This window comes from Varanus komodoensis, unplaced genomic scaffold, assembly GCF_004798865.1.
Source record: "Varanus komodoensis strain SLA01 unplaced genomic scaffold, ASM479886v1 scaffold7_1, whole genome shotgun sequence".
Taxonomy (NCBI): Eukaryota; Metazoa; Chordata; class Lepidosauria; order Squamata; family Varanidae; genus Varanus; species Varanus komodoensis.
Window position 1 is genome coordinate 10,689,185 of NW_025336479.1, and position 26,654 is coordinate 10,715,838.

Consider the following 26,654-nt stretch of genomic DNA (forward strand, 5'->3'; position numbering starts at 1 on the left):
CTTGCTCGGCCGTTACTTCTCAATTTATTCCTACTGTCCTTGCCCCTCTCCTCCCTGGAGGACTCTCCCCACCGAAACAGTAACCGCACATCAACCCAGCGGGACAAGCAGCCCCGCTTCTCAGCCCCATCGCAAAGTCGTCACGTAACACCCACAACCGCCGATTTAGAAAGGGGAGGCGGGAAAAGAAGTCGTTTGTGGGAATTGGGCGGGGCTTTGGCACGGCGGCCAATAGCCGCTCGGGGTCGGCTGCAATAGCCAATTCGCGGCGGCTTATGACGCTCGCGCAGTCAGCGCATAGGCTGCTGAGCGTGGTGGCGAGTGGCGGCGAGGGAGGCCATGGATCAGGGCTACGGTGAGTGTCGGTTCTGGAGGCACCGGGCGAAGTGGGAACCCCGGAAAACGCGGGAAAGGCGTCGTGCCAGGCAGAGTTGCTATCTTCGTGCGGCCGCGGTTTACGCGGCCGCGGAGCCTTGGCCCACTGTCTTCATTCTCGCTGAGGCAGTGTTGCCGGTGATTGGATACCGAGCCTGTCCCTCATAGAATTTCGCCTGGTGAATGGAGAGATGGTTGGCAATTGGGGCGGAGTGCTTAATTTCTCGTTTCTGTAGGGAAGGCGGGACTAGGGCCTATTTCCAAAGACGCCACAAAATGGCGCCGGGGTAGTCTGTATCTTCCTTGTGAGCGAGTCCCCTTGCCCCGTCCCATCCCCAGTCCGCTACGGGACGTACCCGTCTTCTTGCACCGGTTGTGCTTTGCAGCCAGCGTCCAGGCTGACTTTATCGTACCTCCCGTACGCTAACTGCGTCCTGTTGACTCTAGTGTAATCCTTGGTTACCGAGAGTTCTTTCCGCATCTGCTGGGTTGGCAACCCTTCGCTCTCCCCTCCACCCCCGCTGTGAGACTCCTGCGTCTCTGACGCTATTGGAACAGGCATTCTTGTAAGGAAACTTTTTCCGGCATACAGATGAGGACGTAAAATATGCATTCATATAAAAAATAGGATTGCAAATAAGTGTGTACGGCTAAAATGGAAAGGAGAACAATTTTAGGTTGCTTGCAAGAAGAAGAAAGGAAGTAGCAGTGACTGATAACATACAAAGGGGGGAACATGGCAACGCTAATTTCTTGTCTTTTTTAAGATGAATGCGTGTTTGGTGTGTTGCTTTTAATTTTTAGGTCTATAGGAAGGGTAATTCTAGCACTATTCCTTGGGTTTTCTTTATGAATGGTAATTCTTTTCTAATTGAAAGCAGTTTCACTTTAGCAGCACCATCTCTTTGTTTTAATGAAGATTCAGTGTATCCAAGGTAGACTTAGGAAAAACCATGCTGGATCAGATCCAAGGTCCATCTTGGCCAGCACCCTGTACACGGTGGCAAATCGGTTACCAACAGGATCCCTCAAGTAGGATGGGTGCAAGACCTCCTCTTGTCCAAGCTTCTTAGCACTTGATGTATGCAGATATGCTACTTCTGGTAAAGGAGATAGCATGTAGCCAGCAAGACTAGTAGTTACACTTAGCTGCCTCGCTTATGAATCTGACCAATCCCATTCTAAAGTCATCCATTACCACTTCTCATGGCAGCAAATTCCATAGTTTATGCAATGTGAAGAAGTACTGCCTTTTATCTCTCCCAAATCTTCCACCAATATTAATGTTCTTTAATTCAGTCCCCAGTTTTGCTCTCAAAAGCATTCTGATTCTGAACTACAGGATTGCACAGAACAGATTGTAACAAGAACAGCAGTGGTGGCATTTTCTATTACACTGCACATGTTTAGTTGTTCCTTGCTGTCATGTGTGTCAGATGTGGTTCTGTTTGACTGCTTTAAGATGCAATTTTATATGTATTTAGACAAAAATTGTACAATTCCAAGCATCCCCCCCAGTATTGGATTTCTTTATATCTAAACATGCATAGGATTGTGCCACCTATCTGATGAATGTCAGCCTAGCTCCCTCTGAGGAAATGGGTTTATACCTGTTCATGTTTAAGGTGATAAAATACTTGGTTTGATGGTGATGGAAAAGGTTTTGGGATGTCATGTTAAAAAGTGGCTATTGTCACTTGTTACTTTCCATTTCTTTGTCACATATTACCTTTGCATGAAGTGTAATTAGTGGGGTTTTGCTACATGGTATTGTAGCATGTAACCGCACAGGGGTCCCAGGGTGCTATATTTTTTATTAATTCACACTTTACTGCTCTTTCTTCCTTACCTTGAATTATTACATTAAATAGGGAAAGGAGGTGCATTTGTGCCTTTCCTTTCTTGAAAGTGCTACCAGCTTTGATAAAAGAGGCTATATAAGTCCACTCCTGAAGAAAACCTTTTAGATCTGGAAAATGTGAGCAACTGCAGGCTGATTACTAACATTTCCTTTGGGGCAAGGTGCCACCTCCAATTATTCTCTCAAGAAACTGATTGTTTAGGCACATACTGATGGGGTTTTAGGCCTGGTTTAGTGTTTTTGCAACTGAGAGTGTTTTCCTTGCCTTGCCTCTGTTTTGCAGAGGTGGACTAGAAACTGCAACCCTGTTGCTTCTCCTGGACCTCTCAGCACCTTTAAATACACTTGACCACTTTGTCCTCCTGAATAGGTGGTCTGAGTTGGGTTTTGGTGAGGTGAGGCAGGTAGTTATTTGGGAGAGGGCATTTTTAGAGTAATGTCCTCCTCAAAAGGATTATTTGAAAATAACTTCTGGTCTTTTGGTGCCACATGAAAACTTTTTTCCCAGACCTATTAATTTTAATTCTTTATAGATAGCAATATTTTTTAGAGACCAAGACTTTCCAATGCTAAAATGTGTTTTATTTTGATAGTTTTATCAGCTGATAGCTTTTATAAGTATTTAAATAGTATGGTTTTATTTTTCAAATGACTCCTAGAACTTTTACTAGTGACCAAGACATATATTTAAGATCTTTCATTTATTTTAATATTTTAATATTTCAGAGATTTTTATCAGTAAAGTATATAACTTGATTTAAACATTAGATTCAAAGTAATTCAAAGCTTCAAAGTGTGTGTCCCCTTCTGTATTTTAAGCCTAAACATATCGTGCTTAGAGATCATTACTAGATACATTTAGTGTAAACTCTCTTCTGATTTGGTCACATACTCAAACAGTGTATGGAGTGGTTGCAAGACTGTGTAGGTTAACTCTACCCCCAGTCCTGGTACACTTAGCAGAATGAAAGGATGGGCTCTATATTCATACAGTTGATTGCACTATGTTTCTTCCTTGAGAATTCAGAACCTGTGTACTTAGAGCCTGGTCTCATTTTCAGGTAGCCTCTTTAGCTAGGTTGGGGCTAGACTCGCCCCACTGCCCTCCCTCCTTCTCCCTCCCGCCTTTTGAGCACTGAGGCAGAAGTCCTCCTTCGGGAGCCCTCCTTGAAAGAGGTTAGGAAGGTGATTACTCGGATGAGGGCCTTCTCTGCAGTGATGATTGTGGAATATGCTCCCCAGAGAGGTAAACCTGTCACCAGTGCTTTTTTCTTTTCAGTAACAGGCAAAACCCTTTTTATTCTGTTATTTCAATGTTTAATTGTGATTTAATTGTGAATTGCTGTGCCAGTTTTATCTGTGTTTGTTGTAAACCGTCCACAGACACTAGTAATGGGATGGTCTATAAAAGCTTTAAATAAATAAATAAATAAATTAAACTCCACAGTGTTGATGAAACACAAGAAAAGGGCTATAGTTTTTGGAGAGAAGTAAATTGCAACTTCTGAATTGCTTAGTTTATTGATATTGTATCCATTTGTTTATGCGACCTATTGTATTAAATAATGAATTTTTAGAAGCTGGACACTTTGCATGAATTAAATAGCAGAATTATCTTTCAAAACCCTAAAACTTGTGCATCCTGTACCCTTGCCAGGTAATTGTATTTTATTTTATTCAATTGTAATTGAATGCAAATGAATACAATACAATAAACTGGATGTTTAAAACTTGTTATTCTTTCAGATAAGTATAGCTTTCCTCACATTCCATTTCCTGGCCCCAACCTGGCCTCTTATGTTCAGGCACTAGAGAGTGAGAACAGGCTGAATGTACATAGGGTTTAAATTCTCAGTCAAGACCCCTGGCACAACCAGCTTCTAATCATAAACACACTTGTTCCCAAACATGACTTTATCTCTGTAATGTTTGAAATAGCCTAAATCATAATTAGGCACTGGTGTGGTTCCTGTATTTTCAGGTGAGGCAACAACACAGGCAAGTTTAGTTCTTTAACACTTTGGAAAACATACTTGTGTAATGGGAAGTTGGTTAACAGTGGGGCATCAGCTTTGCTATGTAATATTTTCCAGATGAATATAAAATGAGATTATTGTAAAACTGCATGAGTTGGGAGATCTAGGAATAAACAATTATTTATGGGCTGATATGCACAATATCCACATATCTGTTGAATATTGTGATATCACTATGGACTTTTAAAAGACTGTTTTAAAATAACACTACATTTGTTATTGCTTAATCTATGGGAAATTCATGACAAATTTATTATTTATTACATTTTTATACTGCCCCATAGCTGAAGCTGTCAGAGAGGTTTACATAGTCAATAAAATAAAAAGTTTAAAGCCGCTAAAACAGATGATACAAACAAATAAAAACAATGGCTCTATAACACCTGATAATCCTCCTCAAGTCCCTGGGTGGCTGAATAAGTACTTAAAAGCCTCAGAAAAGAGGGCCATCTTAACCTGGTGCTGAAAAGATGGCAGATTTGGCACCAGAGGGGCTGCAGTGGGGAGGTTATTCCATAAATAGTGTGATATCAGCAAGGCTGAATAAAACTGATTGTATAAATACGGTATGCCTGCTGAGTGCATGGAGAATCCCATGTAGATATTCTTCATGGTCTATTTAAAATAAGACCAGAGCTTTTTTACTCTTGGTTATAATATTCCAGTAATATCAGTTTGGATCCATGTGAGGCATTACTGAATAATCCTGATGGCTTCAATTTGACTGCAGAATATACTAGCTGATTTTTGTTAAAATTGCTTTTGCGTAGCATTAGAAATGAGTCATACTTTTACCTGTGATTTCAGGTAGCCTGTGAAAATGGTCAGTTCACTCAGGGTTTTTTTATCAATCACATATGTTTTTATTTTAGTAGTGTTAAGTCTCTTAGTGGGCCACCTTCCACTTCCTGATTTACTGTCTTTGATTTTTTACTTCATGCATGGAAAACTGCCATCTCAGCTCTTGGATGTGATGTTTTTTTCATCCACAAAAGTTTGTGCCCTTTAGCAAGGGCGAACAGTTTTGGAAGGTCCAAATTTTTTACTCTCTGTAACTGTCTTGCCAGAGCACTACAGAATGTAAGCAATCTAAATTTGGCCATTGGTTCACTTTGTAGCAATTACAGATGCCATTTCTTTTGTAAACTTTTTTTGGGATAGGGTGTTTAGGAGCCACCTGTGGCCTACCCTTGCTCTACAGAAAATGCACAGGAAAGTTTAAAGACATTGGTGATTCAAGAAGTCAAAGATTCAGGAGTCCAGTTGTACAGACTATTTGAGATTGCAATCATATGCACACAAATCTAGGAATAAGCTTTGCTGAATTCAGTGGGACTTGCTTCCAGGTAAACCAGGTAAATTGCTGGTACAATCACTAATGAAAAATCTGTTGAAAAGTAGAGTATATAAGATCAGACTTTTAAAGGGATACAGTCAGTTCACCTAGGCTATACCAGATGTGTTATATGCTATATCATGCTATATCAGATGTGTTTATAACATTCTAGGAATGAGATAACATTATCTGGAAGATGTAACTAGTCTGCAGAATGGGTCTTTTCCTCTAAACATATTACAAAAGTAAACAAACTGCTTTTTAAATGGATTTCTATGCTGTTGAGATTGTAAATCCCACTTATGATTCTCCTTTATTTTGTGTTACATAGCATTCAAACTAGCTCTATTGTTTGTGAGTAGCAAGGACCTCAGAAGCAGTGTAACTCTGAAAGGCTGAACAAAATATCTTAGAATTCCTGGGCCTGTGGGAAGTTATAACTGTTGGCCTGATAATTCTGTGCTGACTCATCAGTAACAAACTTTTAAGCTCATGCTTTCTGTAGTGTTGGAACCTGTTAGGAGGACAGAGACCATGTAGGAGACAAACTTCTAAATGGCTAAAGAAGTTATAAAACAGCTGTAGCTTAGGTAAAAATCCAATAACTTTTGTATTGAGAGAGAGAGAGATACAGAGCAGGACTAGAGAAATGAATAGAAATAAGCTGCAGAGATTTTACTTGCGTTAATGAGCTATTAAATATTATTTTAACAGGTTATGGCTCTTGGGGTACTGATACCAGCAATACTCAAGGTAAGGTGTGGTCCGACTTGCTGACAAGGTTTAAAAAATAAGTGGGGCTAATACTCTTAAAGAGTGTTGGTACAATACAAGGAAACATAAATCTGGAACATGAATAATGGTATTCCAAAAGTGCATTGAATTGCGGTTAAGTTTAAGTTCTGGAAAAAAATAGAGTACAATAATGGTCTTCGGGACTTTTAGAAATGAGTATGTAGTTATATAGAGCATCCCGTATTAATGAATTTGTATATGTCAAGTATAAATAAAGCATAGTTCTGACTTGTATAAAACTAAACTGGGTATCTTGATAATGGCACTTATATCACTGTAATTCTGATCTTTTATTGGTCTGGTTTCGTGTTGCATGAACTCTGGCTTACCATGAATGAACAAGTTGTGCTGATACATGTTGCTCTTGCTCAGCTCCTCCTGGCAGCAAGAGAGGCTAAACAAATCAGGGAAACTGTCTGTGGTTACTTTAGCATTAATATGAAAAAGAATTTCTGGCTTACTCTTCTCCTAACAAGCCAGAATCATAAGCTAAGAATTTTAACCAGTAATGTAGAAATCTCAAGAATTCTGACTTACTGTGACATGCAGAACAGCCCACTATATTGCTTTGAAAGAACTTATATGACAATCCTCAGGTGGTAACTACAGAAAAGGCAAGTATAAATGATATAACTTGCTTATATTGAAGTACTTGCTTGTGAAAATAAAGAGAAATAACCTTAGTTTTCTTGGCTGTATTAACAATACCATGATAGATATATTTAATGTAAAAAACCTTTTGTCTCCTTGTGTTCTACAAAGGCGCTTATGCCACAGATCCTGCAAGTTGGCAAGGTATGTATTTTGAGGTATTCTTGCCTCATTTGAAATTTTACTTTTCAGTGCAAAAATACAATGTTGAACACTGTACTAGGTTTTGTCAAATTAACCTGAAATTGCAGGGGCTTTCTAAATAAACTAGTAGCTGAATTTATATTGCCCCTTCTAATGCTGAACTAGGTTCCAGAGTGTCAACAATTTTGTAGCCAAATGGAGTCACTGGATAGCAAAAGAGAAAAGTGGAGTAACCCAGAGATTTGCAGAAATATAAACCTAACCTCCAGTAATAAAACCTAGAGGAGTAATCCTTCTTCCAAAAAGTCTACATGTTCAGTAGTTGCAGAAAGTTGAGTTAGTTGGAAAAGAAAACCAGTAGAATGGAAGTGTTTGTGGAAGAGGTAGCATGACCATGGCTACCTAAGAGGTTCAAAATGCCACTGATGAACTGATAGGTGAGCAAGAAAAACTAGTAAAAAAGGACAAGAAAATCAGAATGGGTAAAGAAGAGAATGGAAGGTAGATGGTTGTCTTTCTATCTGTTCCTCTGTTCCTCTTTCTTTTTTTCTCTTTCTCACCATTTTCTCCCTCATTTTTCTTTTCCTCTCTCCAAGGAATTGGAGGAACAGATGAGAAAAGAGGAGGAAGAGTCACATAATTAAAAAGCCCCATAAAGATTTAAAAACCCCCAAAGAGAACTATCTTTGTATAGATAGGTCACTTAAGGTTCATATTAAATAGCTGTTTTTAAATATTGCCAGCAATAGAAGTAAGAACTGCTCACAGAAATCAACTGAAATCCAAGGTTTTCATATTGTTGTAATTGAGTTGAAAAGGGGACAGATAAAGCAACATTCAAGAGGGACATGAAGCAAAATGTTACAAAGTGAGAGAAGGAGAAAGCTGGAGGCAAAAGCAAAGGAAAGGGGGGTATAAAAGCCTGAATGAGTGGCAGATGGAATCGGCAGAGAACTGGGTTAAAGAGCGAAGAGGTGACCTATAGCTTTCCTGGGGAAACCAAAATCATAGTCTATCGAGAAGACATACTTTCATCTTCATAAGAGGACTTTAAGGTTTTACTGCACAAAAGGAAAACTGCTTCTATTAATCTTGAACTAACAGACCTCTCAACCACAGACTTGGGTACAGCATGCGCTCCAGAGGTATGTTTTGGTTGTTAGGTGCCATTGAACCATTCCCAGCTTATGGCAACCCAGTGAATGAATATCCTCCAAAATGGCCTGTCCTTGTTGGCCGTACTGTAGCTTCAATGCTGTGGGCTCCTTTATAGAATCTTTCTACCTTATAGCTCATTCCCCCCCTCCTCCTTCTGCCTTCAACTTTCCCTAGCATTATTAACATTTTTTTGCATGGGCACTCTTGTAGTATACTATAAAATGTGTGACATAGTACTTTTTAAAAAATAATTTATATTGTGCCCATATTTCAAGGAACTGAGGTGGGTTAAATGGGCTTTTATGGAGGAAAAACACAATCATAATTAAAGAACCAAAAATGTTAATCGCTTATTTCAATATTATTAGAGCAGGCACATTATTGAAACAGTAACCCTCAACTAATTTTTATAGAAGTGGACAGTGGGAGCATAAGAAAGATTTATGTCTGACACTGTTTAGCAGCTTTGTATTTCTTTTTTTAATTTGGAGATGTTTTTCATCTGGTGGAAATGTGAAAACTCAAGACCTTGGACAGATTTGTTGATAATGTTACTTGCCCTTTTTCCCAGGATATGAAGGCTATGATTATTATGGTGCTCAAACTGGCAATTCTGCTACAGCCCCTGCTTACAACTATGATGCTTCTGCTGTTGCCGCAACCACTTGGGACACTTCAAAAACTACCAACATGTCAATGAGTACTGATATGGGCACTAGTATGCCAGTTGTCAATTACAATACTGGAGCAGTGGGCACAGAAAACTCCGACTCAATTATAGCAAAAATAAACCAGCGTCTGGATATGCTGTCAAAGGAAAGCAGTGGCGGTGCTGGGGAAAGCATGGAAGATCAGGGAAGGTGATTTCAGTTTCTTTGTCTACAATCCATTTTAGATTTCATTTGAACGTGAATTCTTAAAATGCTCGAACTGATAGGATAGTATGCATTTTTTGTATATACCGAATAGCTCAAAATAGTCATCTTGATTCACTGGAATGTATATTAGTAAAGTTTCAAATGGCTTTTTATTCATGCATAATAAGATACACTGTTATAATGATACTTTAAGACAAGGATCTCATATTTGTGCTTTTCTTTATATATTAAGTAATATAGCCTTTTCATCTGAACCAGCCAGTCTTATCTTTGCTACCTGAATTCTCATAGAAGATGGCATTCAGAATTTAAATATTCCTTTCATTTGGCAGCTTAGGAAGGAAAGCTTTATAACAGATTTCTTAAAGATTTCCTTCTTTTCTTGAAGGGTATATTGCTTCTAATTTCCAATACACTGAATATATGAAACTATCACTGAAAGTATGATCTTAAACAGAATCATGCCATTACTCTGTTTAGCCAAGTGTTATCAATCTGCCATATTGTCCCAGACTCTTGGGCAGGGGTCATTCCCAGCTCTGCTGCTTGAAATCCTTTTAACTGGAGATGCTAAGGGATCTTAAGCATGCAAATATGTACTCCACTTTTCAAAACCTATTGGCTGTTTGAGATAAGCTCTGGGATATAAATAAGCTCTGTCAAGTCTCTTTTCAGGCTACTAATTAAGCTCTCTAACTACTGACTGGATTCTTTGCTTGTGATGCAGCTCTTTCAGATTTGAGTCTTTTGAGTCCTATGATTCACGCGCCTCAGTGCCTGAGCGTGACCTGTACAGAACTAACTATGAATATAACGAAGTTGGATCTGATCGGAATGATTCATTTGGAAGTCACTATGATGCTGCTGGTAACCGCAGAGATCAACCCCGTAACAGAGGAAACAACTATGGCTTTGTTAGAGGGAGAGTCCAGAATCGAGGGCGTCCTAACACTTTCAGTCGCGACCGCTTCATGCCATCAAGTACAGAACGGCTATCTACACGATGGAATGAGATGAATTACATGGGTGGGAGGAATATGGGGGGGCCTGGGCCTAACAGGCTTCCATCACTCTTTTCCCAAGCACTCATGCCCGAGTATAGAGATTATGGCGACTATGGCGACTATGGTGACTACAGAGACTATGGCAACTATGAAGATTATGATTATGGCATGATGGGAATGCAGGGAATGGGAACTGGAAGGTTTCCTGGGAACATGCCTTATGGCTTCAACAGATCACGTGGCAGAGTAAGTTTAGCATGCTAACACTGGGAACTGTTACAGCTATATTAGCAGTTGCTCTTTGTAAATCAGATTATTAAGAGAGAAAAGATGCCCCAATCTTTTTATGTAGGTTATTGTTAAATGAAAAGCAGCATATTTTAGCTTTTGTTATAATAACTGAAAAATTAACTTGACGGGACAGTGTCAAGTGTTTCATTGAGACTGAGACTCACTGCATGAAAGAATGCTTATTTGTAAGGAGAGGAACATGCATGTTATTAGGCTATATCCTTCACTTAAGGAGATAAGTGTCAATCAGGGTTTTGTTAAAGAGTGCATTCATATCAGGAAACTTTGAAACATCCTGTGGTGAAGGATCCTGCTCCTGATAAACTGGTCAAGCATATCTTTTTCCATTTGTGTTTCTAGCCAAAGAGGAGAGCTTTCCGTGGTCGTCTAGGTGGGCGTTCAGATAATGAAGGTGGATTTCGCAAGCGGAAACAGTCCCAGAGTGGAGAAGAACCAGACAGCAAACAAGCAAAGACAGAAAGTGAAAGGGATGACTCTGACAATGGTAAAGGTTTTCTTTTATTCTGAGGAGTTAAGCAGGAATCCTAATAGGCTGTTTTCTCCTTTGCAAGGAACCCAGTATATTTGTTTTTCAATAAACTGACTTCCACTAAAGTGCTGGAGTAAAATGCAGTGCTTTGTAACCCTGTCAGTTACCAAAGAAATTTGTATCCTGAATCCACATGGTAAGATGGAGATGATATTCAAGCAAGTAACCTTCAGTTCTTCTTTGTGGTCTCTGGGCATCATTAGTATGGTCTCTTGCCTGCATCATAGCTTTGACAGGAATCCGTCTCCCACTTGGTGACCAGTATAGATAGGAAGAGTTCCTACCTGTGCCCTCAGTTGTTCTTTGACTGCCTTCTCTGGTGCCTCAAGAAGTTCTTTATGTATTTGTGAGCTTCAGTGCTTTTTCTCCTTCACTGTTTCTCCTCAAAAATTTCATTTTATATACCTGCTTTGCTTTTTTCAATCCGCAGTCTAGTTTTTCTGAACCATTACTCATTTATCCTTTCTTCAATATATATAAACCCCTTCATCTTCCTTCACAATTTTTCTCCAGCCCTGCTATATAACAATCTCTTGATTTCAATGCTGTTTCTTTCTGAAGGTAGTACTATGATAGAACATCACAGTTGTTTTAGTCTGCAACAAAGGAAAGTAGTTTTCCACAGTAGCTGAAAGATGTCTTGTGAATTTCACAGATGATGGCGAAGGAGAGGACAAATCGGGGGATGATGGAGATAAAGGTGTAAGTAACTTTTCCCAACACCTTTGTGTTAATCTATTTTTTATCCAGTGTGCCTTCTGGTTCATTGGTGACTAAATTGAAGTGGCTTTATCTTAGAGTGAAAATAGCTCATATAATAATTTAATTCCTTTCTGTCTTGTCTTTGAGGCTTTACATTAAAAAAAATGGGACCAGTGATCTGGTTCAGAGCTCACAACTACCTACATCTTGTATCCATGTTTACATCATGGATAGTTGTGAATGAGTGGGAGTGAAAGTGGTTCTGCTTCCTGCCCTGCTGCTGAGCTAAGAAACCTAATATCAGAACCCTGGAAATTGTGCATTGTTCAGGGAAAGACAACTGAGATTTGTAACCCAAGAACAATCTATGGGTTACAATTCTAGCTTTCCTTTCCCAAACAACCCAAAATACTTGGTTCCAATGTGGCAATTAGCAGTCCAGGTATGGGATGTACCTGGGATGTTTAGTTCTACCCAATCAAGTAGGATTGATCAGAAGGCAAGAAACAGTTCTGTTTACTCCTTGTACATTCACAGTAACCCAGGGTTAGAAAAATTGTTTTATTTTACTAGGATAAAAATAATTGGGGGAATCTTCAAGAGAAGATTTTGGGTGTATAGACAAAGCAGAGCAAGGGGAATTCTTGTTGGCTTGGCTTGTGTTGCATTAGACAGAACTCTTTTCTTAAACCATGATATTCTTCTAGTATTGTTTCCAATGCATTTAATTCATAAGAACTCCAATATAGTGAAAACTGAAAAGAAATTATCAGTGTTAACACCACAAAAAATAAACTAGTTGCTGTGTTCTTATATTGCAGTCCTGTCTTTAAGGTCTGTATGGTCTGGCAGTTGAAAGCTAATCCATGATGGGGACAAACTAGAAATTACTTGGTTAGTGAATCAAGAGTTCAAGTCTTAGGCATTTATGTGACATTCTATACACATGAAACATACTGTACTGTCCAAGTGGTAATGCATTTATTTAAACTAATGTGGTGGATTGGCATGTAACACTAAGCCACCCCTGTGAACAAGCCATGGGATGCCAGGGTACCTTGTTCACAAAACATAAACCACCCTGCAGGAAGAGGTCCAGACTCACGTGACACAAAGACCCATTGTAATTAGCTGTGCATGATGGATTGTCATATCATGCTCCTTTCTCATTCAGCCAAGTGACAAAATGATAATCAGAAATAGCATTAATGCAGTATTTTCCTAATGGAACCAAATATTGTACACACTGTAAAGTGGGATTGAGAAAGGCGCATATGAATTCTGAAACTTACTGATATCAATATCTTGATTGCCAAAATAACTTATGACCAAGCTTTCCAATTCCTTGAAATTTGGACTGCATATCTTACTTTTGATTTGCAACAACTTTCCAGTGTTGGTTGGGAGGAAATATAGGAAAGGTTTTAAAGAGCTAAAGATGTTTTGGTATTTGCCTTTCGTCAGAGTGCGAAACCTTTTTTGGACTGAGGGCTAAATTCCATTATGAGAAAGTTCTTGAGAGCCACATTCCATCTGTGAGCAGGGTCAAATGCAAAGTGCAGGTGATTATTACTGATTTAAGCTTATTCAGAGGTAAACTGACCCTGAGTAAATTCAGAGGTATACTGATATTTACCTGTCTAATCAGAAGGAATCAGCATTTTTGGGTAGCATGCCTACTCAGAAGTAAACATGAGTAGTATGTCTACTTGTAAGTAAGTGGTACAAAGCTGAGTAGTAAGTAGAACCATGCCCAGAAGTATGCATGTCTGATTCACTTAAGCAATTTCTTTTCCCCAGACCTTCCCCACCCCAACTCCAACTAGGGAAGAGTTCTTATCCCCAATCAGCTAATTAGAAATAGCTAATTAGTAGCTAGTTAAAATTAAGTGCCCTTCCCTGTGAGGAAAGGTGGCAAGGTCTGGGGAAGAAGTTGGTAGTCCTGATGGAGAACCCACATAGGAATTCACCACTCCTGCTTAAATAAACATAATTTTATACATTTAGGCTGTAAGTGAATCAACAGGATCCACTGCAGTCAGATGCCAATATTGTCTGAGTAAAACTTTTGCTGTTTGGAATTTTTGGAACTAATTAGCTAAAATAGTGAATATGTTGGATTGCTGATGTTGTAATACAGCATGTTTTCAGAAATTAGATGTAGTATTAATGGCTTGCTTGCTTTCTTTGCTTTCTTTTTTCAAAGGAGCATGAGGGAGGTAGTGAACCAAAAGGTAGGGTAAAACTCATTTTGTGAGTCTATATTCTCTTTCTTCACTTGGTTTAACCTAAAATTAACTTTAAATCAAAAGTTAATATCAGTTCTTTGGTGTACATTCATGTATCCTCTTCATTAGGATGTAAGTTCTTAATGAGTGACAGAGTATTTGCCTGAGTGGAACAATATGTTAATGACTGTTATCAGAAGGCTACTTAAGTGAAAATAAGATAGTGTGTACCTTGTAAGGGCACAAAAGTTGCCTTTCTCCATCAGACCCTGGTAATTGACTATTTTAATTTGGACTGTTAAGAGCAACTGACAAAAGGCTCTGGAAGCTCACAAAAAGGGTCTGAACATGAAAATAATCCAATATCCATCACTCTGCACTTAAGCTGAATCTCTTGTCATTCTCGTTAATCATTTCCCACTAATCAATCTGTATTTCCTGGGGTTTTTATCTAGTGCCATGCAAAAAGTGGAAAGGGTGCTCAATATCACCTAAGTATTTCATGCATATCTTGGAAGTATTTCTTCTCTGTGTGTTTGTGTTTGTGCTGAAACAATATTTGGTATTCTTTTGAGACTACAGTGTTGGGATTTTTTGGTTTTTGTTTCCATTTGTTGTATTCTTATCCTGTATTTCTTTTTAAGGTACTTAGAGAAATGTACACTTCCGGTCATCCATTAGCAAGACTAACTTGTCCAGGACAATGTAGTGAACTGCATAGCTGTGCAGGGATATGGATCCTAGATTTTCCTCTTCCCATTCTCCCAGCCCAACTTTGCTACATTGCACTATATTAGAACTGTTTGAGGGCTGATTTAATCACTGCAGCTCCTAGACAGAGGCTGTTGAAAAGCACTGTTACTCATAGTTCAGGTAGCGCTTTTTCCTTGTATGAGTTTTAACATTAATTTGTATCATGAGAGATGGCAAGATTATGAATGCATGCTGGTTTAGGAATACTGCAAGTCTCTTCCTTTAAATTACCCTTGGATATATCCTCCATCATATATCCTCCATCACTGACAGAGTGTTTTTTGGTGGGCTTCACATCACAGCTGTAAGTGACCCTGAGTAAAGCAGGTCAAAGAAAGAGAAAAGGTAGGATCAGAAGGTTAAATACTTCCATGTGAAGGCATCCTAAAGCAAATAAATGCACATTGGCTCTTAAAAATTGCATTAAACATGACTTTCTATAGCTACTGGTGATGGCTGTGGTGATGATGATGATGAAGAAACAAAACAAAGAAAAGAGAAGCAGAGGCAAAGGGATCGAATGCGTGACCGTGCTATGGACAGGTAACTAAACAGATTACAAGCAGTTTATGCCTATAAAAATACTTGATATTTAAAAAGATTATTTTAACTTCATTCCTGGTTCATAGATACGATTCCTATTTCTTAGGCTCCATATCATATCTACCTCTACACAACAGGAAAGAAATGGTAGATAATGACCCATGTCTGTAGGATTGTTAAGTTACCTAGGTTGTGCCTTTATTGTACTACTGTCTCCAAACTATAGTTTTGTCTGCAATAGGAGCTTTAGAACTCAAAGAGAATAATTACTCTTTCTTTGGAGAATTTCATTTCGTAATAGTGTTGATGCATTTTTTATATTCAAACAGTAATAACTTGAAAATGACACTGAAACTCAATTCCAAGAATGTGACAGCTATGACATTTACACACATTTAAGTGGCTTCAAGTCTCTTCCCAGAAAATAAGCTACTGAAAATGGGCTGTTAAGGGTTCCCCAGAACATTATCCTCTGGATATATAGGGCTGTACCTGGGACAGCCCCAGCCAGCATAGTCAATGGACATAGATTATGTGAGTTGTAGTACAAAGCATCTGAGAGCGCCACATTGGGGAAGGTGGACTTGCATTAGAGTTGATGTTTTATGTGAATCAGATCAATAATAACCCATTAAATGTACTAGCCATGGTGACTTGTCATGTCATCCATACTCAAAAGTGATTCCTGCCAAGTGTTGTGAGCTAGGGTTCCTCCCTTCTCACATTCAGAGTCATAGATTTTTCTTGCAAAGCATTCTTTATTGACCAAAGCATTTTCCAGATGCACAAACACCTGGAATGAATCTCTTGAGTGTGCACAGAGCAGTTCATTGAACCAATCTAGCATTCTTTTTCAGGAACTCCCCTTATGAGTGTGCCTGGCTCCCATCACTTTGTGAGGGGCCTTTTTAGAATGGGTACACCTCCTCTTATTTGGACCTCCCTGCTCTGCTGACAATGTGTCATGGGGAGAGGAGGTGTGTCTGAGAAACTTCCGTGCTCTGAGTCCCTGCTTACCAACTCTACATCTTTATTATTCCCAGAGACTGCCTGCCCTTTTTGGGAGCCTGGCCTTGAGATAAGTGTCTCTACTTTCTCATCTCAATGCCTGGGAATGGCACACATTCCCCAGTCCTCCCCCATGCCTCTTTTCCTCCTCCTCCTGATTCTGATCCTTCTGGAGACCAGCTAGCAGCTCTTGAAAAAGTGTACCCGAAGAAGCCATCTTTCTCACTCCCAAGTGGCTTATTTTTTGACGGTGAGCTACCCTGACAACCAATGACTTGCTGTAGGCATTGTTTGATATATGATGGGTTGTCTGTTGTCCAAACCCAGAAGAGCAGTTTCATCATCAGTTTTGGGGATTGGCTTGCAAGCAAAAACCACTGCCACTCCTTGTATTCTTGTCCTTACTGCTCTTCAGTGACAGACTCTGTCAATACCAAAGCATACCTTTGGTACAACCTCCACTAGTTCATCATCTTTAAAAAAAAGAAATCTGCCACAACAAATATATTCATAATTCATAAATATTATTTTCCAAAGTGCATTCTTATAGTTTCCCACTATGTACATGCTTTCTTGCATGTTTCAACTGTGGACAGAAGCCTAGAGAAGAAATAGGCAATATGAGGGGGAACCCAAAACCCCCCCTGAATTTATTACAAAAATGTGTATTTATTTTTACATGTTCTGACTGCAGTCACCTTCAAAGTGCTCTCCATTTGATGCAATACACCTATGAGACATTTTTCCATTGCTCAAGCAGGTTTTGAACTTGTCGATGTTGATGCCTTTTAGTGCTTCTACTGTTTTTTGTTTCACCTTTTCCACATTGGCAAAACGTTTCCCCTTGAGGACTTTTCCATCCAGGAAAACAAAAGTTGCACAGGGTGCGATTGGGTGAATAGGGAGGATAGGGCACGAGAGTCGTGCAGTTTCTGGTCAAATACTGCTGAACACTCAGCTGAACAAAATTTCACTGCCACATGTTGTTCGTGTAAATCAGCCATCACAAAATGGGCAAAGGTGTTGAAAGAGTCTCCCAAAAAAACCCCACTGAAGCCGAACACAGCCTCTTGCAACAACCCAGCTGGGTCCACCTATGCAGATGGGTTCCTAGACCACTCGCCTAACAGGAGAAGCCTGAACTACAAGGGGCCTGCCCTCTAGAAGATAATTCCTGGTGGGGGTCCCCCCCCCCATATATAATGAAATTGACAGGGCAAACAGATCAATTTGCAGACAGTTGCTAAGGACGAATTGCTGAGTTATTAATTAAGACACTTAAAAGGGGAGGGAGACAGTATCTATTGCTTAATAGTGCAATCCTCTAGTTAAATGTTGTACTGACAGTTCTTGGTGTGTTCTACCTTCCCAATGCCTCACCAAGTCATCTGCTAGTCTAGAAATACAAGATAATGATTCATTCCACCTTTTCACAGCCTTTTTGTGGGGAGGACTTAACTGATGTGGTTCCATTACTGTTCTCCCCTGCCCCCACAAAGAAAAAAGAGAAAAAATCCAACCCAACCTGGAAAAGGTAACTGAATTGGTTGTTGGCCACATTGCTCAAATCAGCCAATACGCAGTTTCATCAATTTCCATGTAGGTGACCCACTCAATTCACTGTTTCTTTTAACAACTGAAACAAAGAAATGGAGAAGACTTTTTTTTAGCTGGGGCCAAAAGGAGGAGAAACCCAATTAAATATATTTGAGGGCTCTTATAAGAAAAGCAGCAAAGGAAAAGGGGTAGATTTTGGAGCGGGGAATGGGGAGAGAAGAGAGATTCTGCCACGAAGGATAGTGGCATACCAGGTGGAGGACAAAGGGGGAAGAAGGAGATAAAAAAGATTCACACTGAGTAGCTTATTCACAGTGTGGTTTAGTATGTCACTTGAAGCCGCCCAATGCAAATGGTTTGGAGCTTCATGATTGAAAAGATGTATAGATTTTAAGAACAGTATTTTAAATTGCTGGTAGCCAAAGTTTGGTAAATAGACTTAAACCAAAACTGGCTTTACTTAATATTGTTGAGGACATCCTAGTCGGTATTCCCTATAGCAGATGTGTACACACACAGTTTCCCCCCTCCTCCAAAGGGAGAGACATTTCCATGAGCAAAGATGGAAAGGTTTAAATTTTGCCTGCTGGCTGAGATTTAGAGATTATAGGAGACTGCTTTTCCGAACATCAGTAGTCTCCAGTGACATCTGTTTTTCCATTACTTTTTCCTCCTATCTCTATTGGCAGTAGGAAAATGGTGATCTCTCTAGATATTTCTTGGATTGGGAGAAAAGCGATTTTCAAGATTTTCCCCATTTTTATCTGTGCAGAAAGAACAATGGGGATCTTCCATAAATTGTGCAAGAAAATGTAGTGGAGGTTCAGATGTGTTTTGTGATTATGCCTGTTTTTTAAAAATATGATATGGGCAAAGTTCTGTTGTGAGAGTGTAAGAATTGGTGCAACCTGGTGTTGTGCAACCACCATATCCAAATATCGATAGGCTCTGTGATATCTTTTTTTCTAGAGCAGCAGTAAGTGATCTTGAAATTTTTACTAATCTCTGGGTGAAACTACATTAGGACTACAGTTGTGAATGCATCAAACTGTATATTTTATTATAGCAGTCAGTACATTTCTGGTTTGAAATGGCAAGGGCATTGTGTTAATGGAAGATGGTTTCTTAGGCTTTGTAAGAATAGTTGAACCAATGCTATTTATATTTGTAGAAGAGTTGAAATTATAAGCAGTGGATTTGGAATAATGTAATAAAAATCAATCTAAATGTCTTCCTTCAGAATCCAGTTTGCTTGCTCTGTATGTAAATTCCGAAGCTTTGATGATGAAGAAATGGAAAAGCATCTGCAAAGCAAATTTCACAAAGAGGTTTTGCGCTACATTGGGACCAAACTCCCTGACAAGACTGTAGAATTCCTGCAGGTATGTTATCTGTAAATTTTATGAAAATCAGCACAACTACTAGGCAAAGTTAACTTCCTGTACAATAATTGGGATTATTATTGCCTAAAGAGTAACAAGTGGTACGAACAGTATATTCTCCTGTCAGACTTTTATTAGTGACTTGCATAACTGGAGGTTTTCTGTCTGCCATTCCACAGAAATATATTGTAAACAGAAATAAGAAGATTGGGAAGCGCCGACAAGAACTGACTGAGAAAGAGGGCACAAAACCAAAGCCAGACCCTTTCAAGGGTAAGTGGAACATTATCAAAAGGAGAAGGCTATCAGTGATTCCACAGTTACCACCATAAAGAGTACACAGTGCTACAGTATTCTTGAATTTCACAAAAGGTGTAATACTTGGGTAGTCTGTGACACAAGAAAAGCAAGTGATCATAGTTTATTTTTAGGAAGCTCTAAAGAGGCACCATGGAGGAAGGGGGTAAAATGTGTTACTGTTTGAGAAGGACAGCAGAGGTTGGACAGAATGGGGTAAGATATAGGCATCTCTTAACAGCTGCTTTGTATATTTTGCATAGATGTATTGCGCTTTTCATTAATTCAGGGCATTGTACAGAAGTTCATTCCATTTGATTAATAATCTTTATAGGACTGTTTTCTTGGAAGTTTCTAGTTCAAAAATTTCTGAAGAACTCATAGGACTGCATATTGACATTCCATCCATTTTCACAGGTCCAGGAGTGTGGTCTTCTAGTTATTTATTTAAACTAGAACTTTCATAAATCATCTTGAGGCTGTACAAGAAACAGGGTTGGATAGCACTGCAGGTTTCTACTGTTCTAGCAACTTTCCTTTAGCTAAGTTGCTTGTGACTGGACATCTGACTATGTTCCACTTGGTTCTATATATGAAACTTAACTCCCGGCGTTCTTGGCTATTAGTGGAAAATGGAGTTAGAACTGTTTATGTCAACTGTTGTGGACAATATCTAATCCTCATTAGTATTTTTCAGGAATTGGTCAGGAACACTTTTTTAAAAAGATCGAAGCAGCTCACTGTATTGCTTGTGACATGCTAATTCCTGCACAGCAGCATCTTCTTCAGAGACACCTGAGGTCGATTGATCATAACAGGAACCGCAGGGTAAGTAATATTTGTATCTTCTGGGTGGTGAAAATAATTCTAGACAATGACCATCTAACAGTGAAGTCCTTTGCATTTTTACTCAGAAATAAATCACATAAACTTCAGTGGATCTTACTTCTTAGAAATTATATTTAGGACAGCAGCTTTACTAATTCTTAGATTGATACTGCATACTGTATCCCCACATCCAGTCTGGCATTTGTCTCTTTATAGTTAAGTATTCATATATGAAGAAATTGTGAACTTGGTTGTTAAGAAATGCTCTCATCTCTGGGATAGAATAGTTGACTTAATCCAGGAGTTATTTCATTGTATAAAAAGAACAATTAAGTGTGATTTCTGGTTATCAATTATGGAGAAGCTCAACTTGTAGGATTGTTTCTACATCTTCTTATCCACACCAAAAATAAACATGGCAGAAAAGTCAGACATTTTAAAGGTAGGTACCACTCAACAGTTTTCTTTGAGCACTGAACTTTTAATCAGTGCCAGTAGTTTATGGGAATCAGCAGTCTGAGACCTAAACCCATACCATGTTTCATAAATAAGATAACTTATATGAGGTATAAGTAAAGTTCCTATACTTGTTTTCTGATACCTCGTGTTTTCTGAGAGGTTTCCTGCCACCATATAAGATTTTCTGCCTGTGCAAGTGCCAAGAATTTTTCCTCATTTTTCTTTGATAGAAAACACGAGTACTTAACATGGATGCTTTAATAATTGTACTTTCATGTTTCAGAGACACATGTATAACTTGCTTTGTTATTACAACTGAAATGTTGACACATTGAAGAAGAATGAGATCCAGTATAATATATGGGGGGAGTTTCTTCTTTGTTCATAAGCAATAGGGATTGATGCTTCCTCTATGAAATATTTATATGAATAAAATTGACTATATAAACAAGTACTATAGAAAACACTGTATCAGCTTTGTTTTTACTGATAGTGGAATACACTTCGATAGCATACAAAATCTATTGCTTCATGCAAGCATATTTCAGTTTTTATTCTAGATTCATTTTCTGTAAACACTTCTTCATTTTTATGATCATGCATTGGCCCTAGAATTGCCCTTTGTGAATGGAAGAGCTCTTTTAATTAATGAAAATACTGAGATCCAGCAGAGGCTTCTGCAGGAGGAAGGGAGGAAAGGTATTTTTGCCTAATTTTTGCCACCAGCAACTTCCCATTCTTCCAGAGGATTCCTTGGGGTACTTGTAGTTGCACCAGTAATAATCAAAGATTGCCTTCTTCTCCCCCCTCTTTTTCTTGTAGGTGTGTCCTCTGAATAGAGAACTCAAAAGAACTCTGGATCCACCCCCTCCCCCATGTAATTTGAAGACACACAGGCAAAAACTTTACCAAGAAGTCTGTGATGAGATTTTTATAGGTTACTTTTACTCCTAAGTATTCGCATTTTTTTAGGGCCATGAGCGCCAGTTGGCACTGGGATAATGCCTTGAGATAGGAAGAGAGGTAGTCAGGAATGTAGCATTCTGCATCAGATCCATGTTTTATTATGTATTTAATCATCATAATGACCTATATATCTACTTTTTTCAGATGGCAGCTGAACATTTCAAGAAGGCTAGTTTCCATGTAGCTAAAAGTGTCCTTAATAGCAAGCACATAGTGAAAATGCTAGAAAAGTACCTCAAGGTAAGTAAGCAGGGTGTTTGCTGCTGAATCCCATTTTTTCACAGAGCAAGAGAGCAGGAGCTCCAGCTTGTTCCTGAATGAGCATTGCACTAATAGTGTTGAGTGTGCTGCATGTGACCTTCACTTAAGATGGAGGGAAGCAAAGTTATTGCTTCACTTTCTTATGCATAGTCTGAGTCTAGAGTCATGTGTACCTTTGAGCAGTTCATCCAGGTGGTTAAATACTCACGCTTGCAGACTGTATATAAGAAATCTGTAGCTGTTTATATAGTGGGGAAAGCTCTGAATCTGACATATTTGCAGAAGAAATGTGATTGTCCTCAAGACTATTCTCTGGAAACAGTACAATAAAATACTCTGTTGAGTGGAGCATTGTCCTAACCTTAAGCATTGCTTGAAATTTAACTGATTGTTAAATGGATAAAGCATTGTGCTTTTGCTCTCAGCATGGGGTGGACTTTCTCTTGAGTGAAAAGGTAGGCTCTGCTTTGATTTCCCTAGCAAGTTGGCAGTTCTGTTTGTTTGTTTATAATCAACCTGGGAACAACATTTTGGTATCACAGCACTTAATGTTAGTCCCTGTTGTTTTGCCCAAATATTACTTGTGGGAGATGGTTAATATCAGCTGAGCTGACTACAACTTTTAGCGTGCATGAGGTGAGTCAGGGCCGCCAACATACTTGGGTGTTGCTGTGTAGGTCAAGCTAGGATTTTTCCCTGTTGAGAACTGAAAAGTAGGGGTGTAAGAAGCCCATGTCGGGAACAATGCCAGCCTAGATCAGCCTTTTCAGGTCGTATGGACACTTCAGTGTGACCATGAAGAGCTTGCTCATGTAGGATACATGGCCATGGGTAATTGGTGAGTTCTGCTTCTGAGAGGAAAGATTGCAACCATCTGACCAGGTGAAGATGAAAAGAAACAAGTTTGGCTGCTACTGTGCCCTGGGAATCCAGGAGCAACCCAAGATTCAACAGGACCATTTTGGGGCTCACATGCCTAATGGGAGAGCAGATCTTGCATCTACCGTCTCCTCTTATATGTCCCCCTGCTCCTCTGGCAACACTTTGGTCTTCTCCATTGACCATCTGCCAAGTACCTAGTCTCTGCTAGGCAGACACTAGCAAAACTGAGACTCCGCTCTCTGGGTCCAGTGAAAGACTTTGAGCTGAGAATATCAGCCTGTTGTTGGCACTGATGGCCTATATACTGAGGCTGTCTTCCCCTAGCGGCCTCTCATACACGTTGAACAAGAGGGGTGACAGAATGAACCCTGCGGTAGCTCACATGAGAGAGCCCTTGGGGCAGATGAGCAGTTGCCCAGTGCCACCCTCTGGGATCTCTCGGAGGAAAAAATGGATCCACTCAAGCGCAACTCCGTCTACCCCTGCTAGGGTCCGCAGGTGCCTCAGCAACACCTCATGATCAACAGTATCAAAGGCTGCCGACAGGTCTAACAGAATCAGCATGGACACCTGACCTTTGTCCATCATCAGGAGGAGATCTTCGACCCACCCAGCACAGTCTCCGTACCATACCCAGGTGCAAAACCAAGCTGAAAGGGGTGAAGGAAATCTGAGGATTCCAGGTAATGCCAGAGCTGCCCCATCAAAAAATCTTCTCAGCACCTTCCCCAAGAAAGGAAGGCTGAAGGCAGGGTGAGACTGTTGGCATCAAGATATGATTCTTGAACACTGGCCTGAAGCTTCCTCCCAAAAAGGATGCTGGCACCTTGCCCTTCCTGAGGAAGCTTGTGACAGTCTCCACCAGTTGGGGACTTTGAATTCGCCCCCTTTTTTTTACTAGCGATTAATGGACACATCCAAATCGCAGTGTAGAGCCTAGAGCTCTCTGAAACGCCGGAACATCAGTACATAAAGCTGATTGGCTGATTTTCAGCCAGAGAAGATGACACTACTTGTCTTTCATCTGCATGGATCACCTTTCATGGAGGCAGTTAGTCTGGTCTGAATTTGATCCAGCTGGGTCATAAAACAGAAATACTAAGTTTCCGGGTACAGAAATCCTTGACTGAGCTATCCAGCCTGGTGTGTGTGGGTGGGACTCCATGGATATAGGAAGAGGACCTCCTGTGCCTCATGAACATTTCAAAAATCATTACTAGCAGTTCATCAGATGATGGGCTAAATTTCTCCCCGAGGAATTCTTATGTTTGTTGAAGGTCAGTTATGCTTGAGTGATCTGCAGGCAGCCAAGAGTTGGGGAATAGCTTTAAACAGTCATCATACAGAACAGGTAGTTTGAGAGCCAGCAGAGCGGCACTGGTGTGTCTGCTGTTTTCATATGGATGCCTTTAAGAGAGAAGAGAAACCCCAGCCAGAGCTGAAACAGATCACTGTCCCTATCGTGGGCAGTGGTAAGTAAGCCCTTGTCCACAGCCTGAATAAAAATATTTTCTGAAGAAACAATTCCCAGGATAGTTACCATATAGATTTTTTTAAAATAAAGTTGTCTTGTTAATGCAATCACCAAAATGTGTGAGTACCCATCATTGGTTTATAGCAGTCTGTCAACATCTGGATTTTGCCAATACTGCAATAGGGTGGTGAGAGAACTGAATACATCTTAGCTGCTGAGATAACTGGGCATTTCCTGAAGGTGGCAGTTCCTGCCACTAACCTAAGTGCTCAAAGGGAAGTTGTGAAAAATAAACAGTCTTCTTAGGTCACAGGTACTGCATTTGATCAAGATTTATTTCATTTTCCTATTGTAGAATTTCCCCTCCCTGAAGCTACAATGGACATACTGCAACAAAAAATGTGTTCCATTTTCTTCTATGAGGCACAGATTTTGCCAGCTTTCAGATAGTGCCATAGGATTTAGGATGCTGGCAGGTAAAGAAGTGAAGCTATAACCAGTTTACTTAAGTAGTTTGAGGCAATAGAGGAATTGGTACTGCTTGGCTTTGAAGTGAGGGATGCTCAATTTTCAATCACTCAATTGCAACTTCTGCATTCTAGGTCTCAGGCTTTCTAAAAGAGATTCAGGTAATTCTGCAATGCTGATAATGTGCTTCCTCCCTTATCAGGGTGACGACCCATTTACAGATGAAAACATTGACCAAGATGTTGATGAATCTGAAGCCATAGAGGGGGCAGATTGTGAAACAGCTACTGAAAGTGCTACTGTAGAGCAGAAAGAGAATACTGAGGATGAAGTTGAAGCCACTGAAGTCAGTGAAACTTCTAAACCAGAAGGAGATGAGATTGCCTGCTCTACTGCAGGTTTTTCTAAAGATGAACCTGTAGAGGAGGAGGAGCAACAGGCAGAAGAGAGAACAGAGGCAGTAGGAATGACAGAAAAATGCTCTACCCTTCCTCAAGGAAATCCTGAAGAGAATGCAGCAGAAGAACAAGTGGAGGAACAACAGCATGTGGAGGCAGGAGAAGAGAAATCCTCTGAAATGGTAACAGCTGAAAACAATGATACCAAGGAGGAACCAGTTGTGGAAACAAGTCCAGAATTGCCACAGGCATTACCATATGAATGAATGTGTGAAGGTGATTTGTCCTGCTTACTTGTATAATCTCCCTTGTCCAATCATACATGTCTGTGCATTGCTTCAGTGCTGCCAATTTTGTTCTTATTTTAAAGGAAGAGATTTGATCATTCTGTTATGAAAGCAGTGTTGTGCTTTATTGTTGTGTAGAAAATGGAAATCTGCAAGTCTATTAAACTTAGGTTAGAGAGCTCAGCAAGCTCTAAACTGATATGTTATTGTATTTTAGAATGAATAGCACAATTTGAAAACAAAATTGTTGATCTTTCAGCTCCTATCTACTGTTCAGTTTTTAGTACTGAAGAAATACGACTTCATTTGGAAACTAAATTGACCTTCTTGTTCATGAGGGATATAGATAAGTCAAGTGTGTTTTTTTTCCTTACCTGTGACAATGTTTGCTAGTTTAAGTTCTTAGAGAAACGCATTTCCATGAGGACTGTTAAGTTCATTTATCCAGTTTGCAGTATTGCATGAAAAATAGGACCCACAACTATACTATTTTTAAATACCAAGTTGATTGTGTCACACTGGGCTCACTTCTGCTGGGTACTATTTCACATTTTCTGGATAGCAAACTCCAATTTGTATATTATGCTGGTGAAGAGACAAGGCTCAAAGGAGAAAAGTTATGGTATCTCAAGTCCCAATTTCTCCCTTCCCCCACATCACAGTTACAGGAATACCATTCAGAGTATAGATGAGTACTGCCTTTGGAGCAGCAGAGAGGAACAAAAGCCAGCAAAATAAGGATGCATTTGTTAGTGTTATGATTGATGCTCATAGCATAATGTTTTAAAGTGGTATGAACATACTATTTCTTACTTTGAATAGCTACAAAATCATTTATCTTAGCATTTGAATAAATTTCTGAAACTGCAAATGTGTATCTGGTGTTAATGTAATTGGCTCTAGATATGTACTATAGAATAATTTTGTTACAACATTATTCAAGATAGAAGAGCTGTAGACTCTCCAGGTATTAAGAATAGATCCTCTCCTTCACCCCAAATACCCAAGCCGTTACATAATACAAATTTTCTCTGTTAGGCAGGTGCAGTCATAGTAAAGAAAGACATGAATATATAACTGTA

At 39.6% G+C, this 26,654-nt stretch overlaps 1 protein-coding gene across 4 annotated transcripts; it reads left to right on the forward strand.

The window, feature by feature from the left end:
* Positions 1–256: 256 nt before the first annotated feature.
* AKAP8 (A-kinase anchoring protein 8) lies at positions 257–26,443 on the forward strand. 4 transcript variants are annotated; one of them, XR_006416941.1, is made up of 15 exons: positions 257–355; positions 6,323–6,361; positions 7,166–7,198; positions 8,928–9,216; positions 9,962–10,484; positions 10,890–11,034; positions 11,735–11,781; positions 13,988–14,015; positions 15,206–15,305; positions 19,111–19,252; positions 19,432–19,525; positions 20,247–20,377; positions 21,947–22,042; positions 23,435–23,628; positions 25,090–25,226. XR_006416941.1 is itself a non-coding variant. In XM_044453602.1 (15 exons), exons 5-15 carry the CDS (start codon positions 9,047–9,049, stop codon positions 25,549–25,551), a joined length of 1,938 nt encoding a protein of 645 aa, XP_044309537.1. In that variant the 5' UTR covers positions 305–355; positions 5,434–5,627; positions 6,323–6,361; positions 7,166–7,198; positions 8,928–9,046; the 3' UTR covers positions 25,552–26,443. The 4 variants fall into 4 exon arrangements, 3 of the variants coding, with proteins under 3 accessions (XP_044309535.1, XP_044309536.1, XP_044309537.1); XM_044453602.1 differs by lacking the exon at positions 23,435–23,628 and adding an exon at positions 5,434–5,627 and having other exon boundaries at positions 305–355; positions 25,090–26,443; XM_044453600.1 differs by lacking the exon at positions 23,435–23,628 and having other exon boundaries at positions 25,090–26,443.
* Positions 26,444–26,654: the final 211 nt, after the last annotated feature.

What these genes read in the sequence shown, in the direction of transcription:
- AKAP8 (XM_044453600.1), top strand. An exon ending in AGCATGGAAGATCAGGGAAG is followed by an intron (nt 9,217 to 9,961) that starts GTGATTTCAGTT and finishes CTTGTGATGCAG; the next exon opens with CTCTTTCAGATTTGAGTCTT. An exon ending in AAGGGATGACTCTGACAATG is followed by an intron (nt 11,035 to 11,734) that starts GTAAAGGTTTTC and finishes TGAATTTCACAG; the next exon opens with ATGATGGCGAAGGAGAGGAC.